The sequence below is a fragment of the Solanum pennellii genome, chromosome 2 (assembly GCF_001406875.1).
Source record: "Solanum pennellii chromosome 2, SPENNV200".
Lineage (NCBI taxonomy): Eukaryota > Viridiplantae > Streptophyta > Magnoliopsida > Solanales > Solanaceae > Solanum > Solanum pennellii.
Window position 1 is genome coordinate 31,558,181 of NC_028638.1, and position 10,590 is coordinate 31,568,770.

Below are 10,590 nucleotides of genomic sequence, written 5' to 3' on the forward strand. Positions count from 1 at the left end.
CACATTTATATTAGATAATGATTATGAAGGAGGATAATGCTGGGTTTGTGAAGGGTGTTTATCCTTTTGGGAAAGTTAGTAATGTTGCAACGAAGAAGTATAGGGGAATGATGTTGTCTGCTATGTCAACTGACAAAGGGATGAAGAAGGGAATGGAACTATACTTGTTGCTTTAGTCGAATCAAAACCTGATGTAACAGTAGAGGTGCCTTATTATGTGGTCGAATTGTTGAAAAATTTTGTTGAAATAATGCCGCCTAAATTGCCAAAGACTTTGCCGCCAAGGAGGGATATTGATCATAAAATTGAGTTGCTGCCAGGTAAGATTGCTCCTACACAGGCTCCTTATTGTATGGCTCATAAGGAATTGGCTGAATTGCGGAAACAGTTAAATAAATTGTTAGATGCTGGTCTGATTCAACCATCTAAGGCTCCCTACGGTGCTTCTGTTTTGTTCCAAAAGAAACAGGATGGGGCAGTGTGAATGTGTGTAGATTACATGGCGCTGAACAAGGCAATTGTGAAGAATAAGTATACGGTTTTGTTGGTACAAGATTTAATGGACAGGTTGAGCAAAGCATGCTGGTTCACGAAACTTGATCTTAGGGCAGGCTACTGGAAGGTTAGAATAGCAGAAGGTGATGAAACTAAGACAACATGTGTAACTAGATATGATTTTTATGAATTCCTTGTAATGCTATTTGGGCTAACCAATGCCCCGGCTACCTTTTTCAACTTAATGAACAATGTGTTGTTTGACTATCTTGATGATTTTGTAGTCATCTATCTTGATGATATTGTCATCTATAGTCGAATTGGATGAACATGTCAATCAACTAAGTATGATGCTGTCTCAGTTGAGGAAATATACACTTTATGTTAAAATGGAAAAGTATGAATTTGCTCAACAAGAAATAAATTTTTTAGGGCATCTTGTTAGTAAAAACCAAGTTCGAATGGCTCCTAAGAAAGTGTAGGCCATTGTTGACTGGCAAGCACCACAACATGTTAAGGATTTGCGGTCGTTTCTTGGGTTGGCTAACTATTACAGAAAGTTCATTTTGGGTTATTCAAAAAGGGCAGCGGCTCTCAATAACTTGTTGAAGAAAGATGTTAAATGGATATGGGCTGTATGATGTGAAGAATCTTTTCAAAATTTGAAGGAAGTTATTGCATTTGAACCCATATTAAAGTTGCCTGATTTTGAGTTGCCATTTGAAGTACATACTGATGCGTCTGATAAGGCTATTGGAGGCGTGTTAGTACAGGAAGGTCATCCTGTAGCCTTCAAAAGTCAAAAATTGAATGATGTTGAGCAAAGATATTCGACACATGAGAAGGAAATGGTTGTTGTTGTACACCGTCTACAGGTTTGAACAGTCTATCTCTTAGGGACTCGATTTGTGATTCGAACTGATAATGTAGCCAATACATTTTTCAAAACACGAAAGAAATTGATTCCAAAACAAGCAAGATGGCAGGAATTTCTGGCAGAATATGATTTCACGTGGGAACACAAGCCGGGGAAACACAACCAAGTTGCTGATGCATTGAGTCGAAAAGAGGTATTTGCTGCAGTATATTCAATTACAAAACTTGAGACTAATTTCGTAGATAGAATCAGGTTGTGTGCTGCAAATGACTCATTATATGTTAAGTGGATGGGTCAAGACGGTATTGGATCGAGGACGATCTACTCTATTTTAAAGGGGGGAGAATCGTCGTACCAAATCAGGGTGGACTGCGCAAAGACTTGATGAAGGAAGCACATGATTGTGCTTGGGCTGGACATCCGGATGTCGAAAGAATGTTGGCTCTACTGTCTCGTATTTATTTCTGGCCAAAGATGGAAGATGACATAGAAGGATACGTGAAGACTTGTCATGTCTGTCAAGTAGACAAGACTGAACGTAAAAAGGAGGCAGGTTTGCTGCAGCCTTTGCCTATTCCTGAAAGGCCTTGGTTATCTGTATGTATGGATTTCATTTCTGGATTTCCTAAGGTAGACGACAAAGCATCGATAATGGTGGCAATAGACAGGTTTTCAAAATATTCTGTTTTCATTGCTGCACCTGAATTTTGTTTATCTGAGATTGCTGCTGATTTATTCTATAAATACGTGGTTACATACTTTGGTGTTCCGGCTAACATTGTGAGTTATAGGGATACAAGATTCACAGGAAGGTTTTGGACAACATTGTTGTTAGGTTGTGGAGCCTGATTAATATATATAACTAAATTTTAGGCTTTACTATTTATTCTCCATTTATTCTCTGTAACCAAAAATACTCTGATTTATTAATATAAATATACCCCACCGCCGTGGAAGTTTACTCACGGGGTGTTACCACGAAATATTGGGTTTTCTCTTTCTCTCTCTAGATCTCTCATCTCTTTCTCTAAAAAGTTCTTGTGTTCTTCATTCATCTAGTGTGTGTGCGTGAATTCGATCCCAACAATTGTTCAATATGATGGGAACTGAATTGAAGTTTTCTACTACAAATCATCCACAAACAGATGGACAAACGGAAAAGATTAATCACCTATTAGAGGAATACTTGAGGCACTATGTGACAACAAGTCAACAGAATTGGGTTGCATTGTTAGACAATGCGCACTTTTGTTATAATCTGCACAAGTCGTCTGCAACAGAAATGAGACCTTTTGAAATTGATTTAGGCAAATAGCCTATGACGCCATTGGATGTTGCTAAGTCTTAAAATCAAGGAAAGTGTCTAGCAGCGTACAGGGTTGCAAGGGACAGACTTGAAATGTTGTTTGAAGGACAAGATAACTTGCGTAAGGCTCAGCGGCGCATGAAGAAGTATCTTGATAAACATCATCGCTCAATTGAGTTTAATGTGGGTGACAAAGTGTTGTTGAAATTTACTACACAAATCTGGAAACAGATTGCAAGTAAGACTAGGCATCGGGGTTTGATTCCTAAGTATGATGGTCTATTCGAAGTGGTGAAATGAGTGGGCGAAGTTGCATATAGATTAAACGTGCCAGAATGGCTAAGGATTCATCCCACATTCCATGTGAGTTTCTTGAAACCTTACTTTGCAGATGCAGATGATCCTGACAGGAACAGGTCAAAGAGGGCTCCTCCATCAGTACCTACATAGTTTGATGCTGAAATTGAGAAGATCCTTGATCAAAGGATTTTGGGCACAAGTAAGAAGAATACAAAGATAGAATTCTTGATTTATTGTAAAGGCAAGAGTGTAGCTGATGCAGTTTGGGAGAAATCAAAGGACTTATGGCAGTTTGATGCTCAAATCGATGACTACCTTAAAACAGTCTCGATGAGCACATCGAGTTCAAGTGGTGCGGGTGGTCTGTTAGACCTGTAAACTACTTGATCTAACTACGTGCTGGCATGACAAGGACTTGGGCATTGGTCTTGGCATGCATGAGCGGCAAAACATTTTAACAAAGGTTCAAGGTGCTTAGGTGTTGGCAAAGCAGCTTGAACGTGCAAGGCTTACGTGTGGGCAGAAGTCATCGGAAAGGCAATGTGTTGGCTTGAAAATTCAAGGCTGTGAAGACTTGATGATGGCAAAACAAAGGCATTCACATGGATTTCTAAAATAAAACTAAGTGTTAGAGGACAGCTGAAATATTCTAAATGTTGGAAGCAGGCTGAAATATTGTAAGTGTTGGAATGTAGGCTGAAATATTCTAATTGTTAGAATATTGTTATTTCATTTGGATAAGGATGTAATTTGAATTATATTCCATTTGTTAGAAATATAGTTTTTGGAAACATTAGTTTAAATCCTATGATGACAAGTGTCGGACAGGTGTCGCTTGTAACTGTCGGTTGTAACTGTCGCATGTAACAGCTATGTGCAGAAATTTTAAAAGGTGGAAATTTCGTCTAAGGCAGGGAAGATTGATTTCTAGCCTTAGACAAAATTTGTGAAGCCTTCCTTGTATTGATTCTAAGATTAATAAATATTGGGAAGAGTTGCCATATGTTGGCTGTGTTGTTATGATTATTGTTGCCTGAATAAACAAAGTAACATAATTCTATACTTAGTTAAATTCGTGTGATTGTAAGGCTGAAGTTTGCAAAAGGTTGTAGACTGCCTGGGAGTGGTGCTAGATAAAAAAAATTGACCCTCTTTCAACAGGGGCGTATCTAAGGAAGATTTCGTCTATTTACGTGAACTGATGCTTCCTCTGTTGATCAAATATATTAGTGTTATATTTATTTATTTTAGAAAAACTTAAATATATATGTATGAACTCACACTCAAAGTACTTTATAACGCGATGATAATTGAGTTCACCTCTCTAAGTGAGGTTAGAAATTTAAATCTTATAAACCTAGATTTAACTCTTAATGACTAAATTTTTTGCTGTCAACGTGAGGAATAACTAGTTGAACACTATGATTTTCCTTACATATATAGAAGAACAATGTTCTTGAAGAAACTTGAAGGAAAATCTTGGAAGATAACTCTAGCCTTAGTGTTTCTTGAAGTTCTTAAGCATTGGAATTTAAGAGTGATGAGAGCATTTGGATTATTAAAACGGATTTTCTACACGTTTAGGGTAATTTAGATGACTTTTTAAAGGTTTAAGGATGAAAATACCCTTAAAAAAATAAAAAGAGTTGAAAGTCGGAATTTTATTCCAGCGACAGTGAGATATGTATTCACTATGTAACGAGAGTCATCGCTCTGCCATGTTAGAGTGTATCTAGTATAGCAGTCGTAGTTGTTTACTCATAACTCGGATTGAGACAAGCTAGGTCGTTGGAAAGAGGACTCATAGACCTTTAAGCTGATTGCTCATAAGCCCTCTAATTCATTATGAGTTGAGATATATGATCATTTGAAGTTGACCTAAGTATAATCTTATGAAAGTTTTCAACTCAACTTTGTAATTAATTAGGTATTCTAGTGACCTTAATTGATATCCAAAATCGTTTCACACAAAAAAATTGACCTTGGTGCCTAAATAAATTAAGAATCACTCAGCACGACCTTGAGTGAGGTTATTTCTCTCTATATTTTGTACTCTCATATTTGTAGTGGATTGCTCATCTCTTTTGTGGATGTGAGTTGATTGACCGAACCACGTTAAATCTTTGTGTCTTTTGGTATATTTATCATTTGTCTTCTTACTTTGGTCTTTTGAGGTTTGTTTTGTTACCTTCCGCACGATACCTAATTTATTTCGGTCCTTACAAGTCTTCCCCCTAATCAAAACTCTCAAAGCCCCTAGGACTACATTGTGAAGGTTGATTAAGTTAAAAGGAATGAGTCTCTTTTTATAGAGTCATAAATTTTTTCCTACAAGAAAAGGAGTAGTCAAATATGGAGACTTTATGTTTTCTTTTTAGGAAAAGAAAAATCTATTTATGGTATGAAATTCAAGGGAAAACGATGTCTTTTCCTTCCAAACAACATCCAAAGCCATACAATCTAATTTAATCAAGTAATTCACAATAAGATTCCGGAAATAACAATACCCAATTCACACTCTTTGAAAAATGGGTTAATCAACTCAAAAATAAATTCCGAAAATGAGGTTTGAATCCTAAAATTCTTACTTGAAAATATTACTTAAAGGTATTTGAAAATCATTAGTGAAATCCCATTTCGAAAAAGGACTTAAAATCAGTTCACAATCACCATTTTAGTTAAGAACTCAAGTCCTTGGAAAACCTTATCATTTGTCAATCAAAATTTAAGTTTTGATGTTAAAATCTATAAATAATCAAAGGGAAATGAAGTTTTAGAATCACAAAAGCTTACCCAAAATATTTAGCACAAGAAATCTGTTCAAAATCGACTTCACGACAAGGCACACTTTGCGAAAGCGAAGCACACCAGCTTCGAGAAAACCAGTCAACTCTCCAAAATATGGAGATGACCCTCGAAATTCGTTCGAAATTCCATACACACAAATCTTATATGCGGAAGGATTATACTCCACGTTTCAAATTCAATGGAACCGTCGAAACACGAATTTGAGGTCTCCTTGAAGTTGATCTGAAACTCGTGAAGGTCACAAGAAACTAACATAACGCCTAAAAATGCCACAACAAGTTTAGGACCTCTGAAAATTCAACCAAACCCTCACCTAGGACTAAAATAATCCCCCCAAATCCAATGAAACTCTCATAATTCCAATTCAAGCATTCGGACCCCCTATATTGACCAAAGTCAACCATAAGGCTAAACTTCCACAATTTTCTAACTCGGGCCTCAAATCCTCAAAGAGACTCCAAATCTGAAAACCTACTACTCTCTTAGACCATTTCTACATTCAGGACTAATGAATTCGATAGAATCTTATTTTAACACTTGAAACTTCAAAAAGATACCGAAAATCACTTTTTAACATCTTTAGCCTTTCAAACTCAAATTACAATAAATTCTCAATTTTTAACAAAAATGAAACTAACTTTCAAACTCAAACAACTCGGAATCAAGATCGGAAAGAGCAAAACAATAAATTAACAACACTTTCCAAAAAATAACCAACCAGGTCATTACCTTTCTCTAAATAATTAACTCCTTTTACTTTGGTGGAGATGTCATGGTTAGCTGTTTTTCATTCTTCCAATGCTTAATTACACTAATCAGTCATGTAATGTAACTCAAATTTGAATACAGTCTTTGTATTTTAAGTAACTTGCACCCCTTATGACAAATGCACATAACGAATTAAGTAAAATTATTAATATATTCTCTAAGTAACAAATCAATGTAATTAAATAAATATAATTTACACTCACAAGCACTCACTATTCCTAATTTTCCAAAAACTATGTTTTTCAATTTTATAACTCAATCTTACATTACCTAAAAAGGAAAACGGTCACGTATAAGAAGATAAGCATATATATTATTTTGGAAGATTAAAGTGAATCATATTTAGAAACTTATTTATGAGCGTGTAAATTTAGCGCGTCCAAGAAAATGAAGAACTCCCCAACGTTAACAAATCAAGAATCCCCTGTTTTCTAAAACCCTCAATATATAAACCCTTTTTCAACAATTATTCTTCGTCAATTACATTCATCAAAGTTGTTGCCTTCTTAATCACAATCTCTCTCTCTTGAAAATTTTCCTTCTTTTCTCCATGGGAATACTAATGGAAGACGATGTTGATGGTGGGTCGAAAGAGGATTCCTGCATTACTGATTTTGATTGTGTAGATGTTGAAAAAGATGAAGCTTTTAGAAAGAATCCGTTTATCTGTGAACATTCTGTTGATCACTACTACTATCTTCTCCCGAGGGCTAAAAGAAGCAGAATTTTCAGAAGAAAGAACCCTCCTCCTAGTCCTACTGTTATGTCACAGAAAAAGGGTCTCAACATTCGAATCTCTTTTGAACGTAAAACAATTGAAGCAGTTGATGAAGACCTTTCCATGGAGAAAAACAAGACTCAAACTCTGTTCGGTGAAAAACAGAGTAAATTGGAAGATAGAGAGAAAAAGACTCAAACTGTGTTGGATGAAAAACAGAGTAAAGCGAAAGACAGAAAGAGAAAGAGAAGAAAGATAAAACCAATAATTGATCCTCCAGTTTTGCCAGATGAGTTGAAGGAGATGATTTCAGGAATGGGTGTTCAGATTTCTCAAGTGAAACTCGTAATTCAGAAAGTTCTTTATGATACAGACTTGAATTATAAGCAAATGCGTCTTTCAATCCCCATCAACCAAGTGGAGAATACGGATTTCTTGACACCACAACAGAAAATGGTATTGGAGACTAGAGATATTGTGTCTAACAAAAAGAGCAAGATTCAGTTCAACTTGATTGAGCCTTCACTTGAAAAAACAAAAATTCATTTGGCAAAATGGGACATGAGTAACAGCTCTAATTATGTGTTATTGAATGGTTGGATGCAAGTAGTAGAAAGGAATATCCTCAAGTCTGGAATGGTAGTGCAGTTATGGTCATTTAACCAAGATTTGGTTCCATGGTTGGCTCTTGTTTTGGTTCGATAATAATTTAGACGTTGATTTCATTTGTAACTATTTAGTACAGTTTGCCAACTTTTGTGTAGGATTAGTGTCGTAGTAAACTTCTTTGTTTGTTTTGACCGATATCGTTTTAGTTTATTTGAATATAATATAACTTTTTACACTAAGATTCTTTATTGGCTTTACTTTTAGTTGCTACTTCACTTTTTCTGTTTTTTACTCTTAACTAGAGAGGATATTCTCAGTCATTAACACAGTACTCTAAACTATGTCAGCTATCATCAGCTGCAGTACTGGTAACAATAAACACAGTGCTCCGTATCTGCATTGTGTTATTAAGTTGCCTTACAGGATTGTGTTGCATAACTTGCTCGATTCGGTACTGTCTCGACCTCTTTCTTTCCATTGGCCCAAAGACTTGGTGATGGTGCTATAACTTCATGGTTTAAATGGAATAAAATAAAAAATGACTGTCCTTTTACAGCATTAGTGATTTGATTTCGACACATAGAAAATGTAAACGGATCTTTCTACACTAGTCATTAATTTCCTCTTCAAGATAAGGCGGGAGCTCACCACTTCCCCATTCAGATGGTTCCTCCATATAGAATCAACATCAAATACATCAAATAAGAGATAGTTGTAGTATTCTGACAAAAATAAGATCATATTGATCTTTTTTTTATTGAAAACCAACCATGCTTACGATATCATGGAGATCTGATCATTGATAATTCTTTTCATAATATGAGTTGAACTAAGGAACAATAGATAAGCAAATAGCTTACTTACACTGTAAAAACACCACATCATATTCCGTTGTATTCAATGAAAATGGCTTTTCACTAAGCTGCAGAATTTGTTAATAAAAAGAATGCAATGAAAAGACATAATATTTTACCAAAAACAGAGTAGATTGCAATTAATAGTATCAGTTTGCACTTTTCACTGCTCAACCAAGGCAGTTTTGCACAGCCTGAACCTGTGGAGGAACAGATACACACTAATGTATGTCGTCACTGTCGAGTAGCAAAGCTTCAATGGATTTTGTTTCCGGATACACAAGTAATTATGCATTCTGACCTACAATATCTTACGCTTTCATTCATTAAAGAGCTCCATCAAGCGTTCTGCAAAGATTATTAAATGTTCCAAAATTACTTAAAGTGGTATAAACAGAAGCCACAACACACCTTTTTTTTCCCTTTGAAGTGCGGATTTGCATAAAAAATATCATATGCAGAATCATGTACTCAACAAACATATGATATTACTCTATTAAAGAGAAAAAGAGGCAAGTTAAAATATTGTGTTTGTAAACATAGTCAAGTTGATAGGATCAAATGGAAGATTTCATTAGTTAGTTAGTTGGTTGATCGGCTGTTACTTGATAATTGGTGATGAGCTATCATAGTTTGTCAAGAGATATTTTGTAGATTGAGGCTATAAGACTCAACACAATGCTCTCGTTTGGGATGTGACACACACCAGTTGTGATCAATACAATTTCCTCACTCATCTTGGGTGTTTTTTCTATCAAGAAACTTTGCATCTACTTACTTCTCTGGAATTTCTTCGAACACCTTCCATGATTGACATTCGATTTTACTTCTTTTGAACTGAGTAATGGGGAAACAGTTCCATTCAATGCAAGGGGTGTATGATGTAACTCAGAAATTTCAGCTCCCAATACTAGCACAACAGTTCCATTTAATGAAGAACTTCTGCATTTTGGTTACGGATAAAGGAAACAATGGTTGTACTAGAAAATCAGCAATAGCAGCTCGAGTAGAAAGTATTAATTTATTTTCGCGGCAAAGTTTTGTTAATCTTACAATAACCTGTATTTATAAGGTTAATAAACAGAAACAGAAATAAGATAAAGCAGAAAAAATATAAAATACAAGAATTAATCCGAGTCCACAGAAACTAATATGTGTCCTTAAGAAATTTAATCCCCTCACTGTACCCAAGGTTATGGATTAATTTCTCCCAAGATAAAACGGATTAAACCTGTTAAAGAAATAGCGGTACCTCAAACTTCTTTAACTTCAACGAACTTAAGAACAGCAACAAGTCACACAGACTCAGTCGATCGACACTTTGATTTTTTATTTGAGAGAAAATAAATGCAGAGAAAGAAATTTTTTTTCCAGTGTTTTAAAAATCGAAAATTGACTTCCTTTTATAGCCATTTTCAGCAAGGAACATGTCTGTTCAGTGAAATCTGTTCAGACCCATTTTATCCAGAAAGTTGTGTCTTTTGGAAAAAATAACAACTTTTTGGAAAATTGTGTCTGTTAGGAAAAATAACGACTTTTCGGAAAGTAACGACTTTTCAAAAAGAGTAACAACTTTTCGGAATGTTACCGTTATCTGCAAATTTATAAGACATAATTTTTAACAAGATTTATTTGATTTAACAAAAACTGATTAAATAAATTTTTGTCCAAAAAGATTTATCAATCAATCACATCATTTGCCGAAGCCGAGCGAGCGAGCGACGACGGCGCGAGGGGGCATCTTCTTCTTAGCTCTTTAAGAAGTAATGGAAGTGTTTCCTTCTATAAGGACAACAATTTCCATTTCTTTTGCCGATATGGGAGAAATGACTTTTCATTTGCACTTTGCAAATGA

General features: G+C 35.4%; 1 protein-coding gene and 1 pseudogene across 1 annotated transcript; both read left to right on the plus strand.

The window, feature by feature from the left end:
* The first annotated feature begins 2,771 nt into the window (after window positions 1-2,771).
* On the plus strand, window positions 2,772-7,977 carry LOC107009887 (putative B3 domain-containing protein At5g35780). Its single transcript, XM_015209196.1, has 3 exons — window positions 2,772-2,916; window positions 3,070-3,127; window positions 7,050-7,977. Exons 1-3 carry the CDS (start codon window positions 2,772-2,774, stop codon window positions 7,975-7,977), a joined length of 1,131 nt encoding a protein of 376 aa, XP_015064682.1.
* Window positions 7,978-9,579: 1,602 nt separating this feature from the next.
* Window positions 9,580-10,590, plus strand: part of LOC107009888 — a 9,339-nt pseudogene continuing 8,328 nt past the window's right edge.

Bases quoted from the DNA above. Each gene is read 5' to 3' on its own strand.
- LOC107009887 (XM_015209196.1), top strand. From the start codon at position 2,772: ATGTTGTTTGAAGGACAAGATAACTTGCGTAAGGCTCAGCGGCGCATG. The intron at 2,917-3,069 runs GTAAGACTAGGC...CTTACTTTGCAG, and splicing joins AATCTGGAAACAGATTGCAA to ATGCAGATGATCCTGACAGG. The intron at 3,128-7,049 runs GTTTGATGCTGA...CATTCATCAAAG, and splicing joins CCTCCATCAGTACCTACATA to TTGTTGCCTTCTTAATCACA.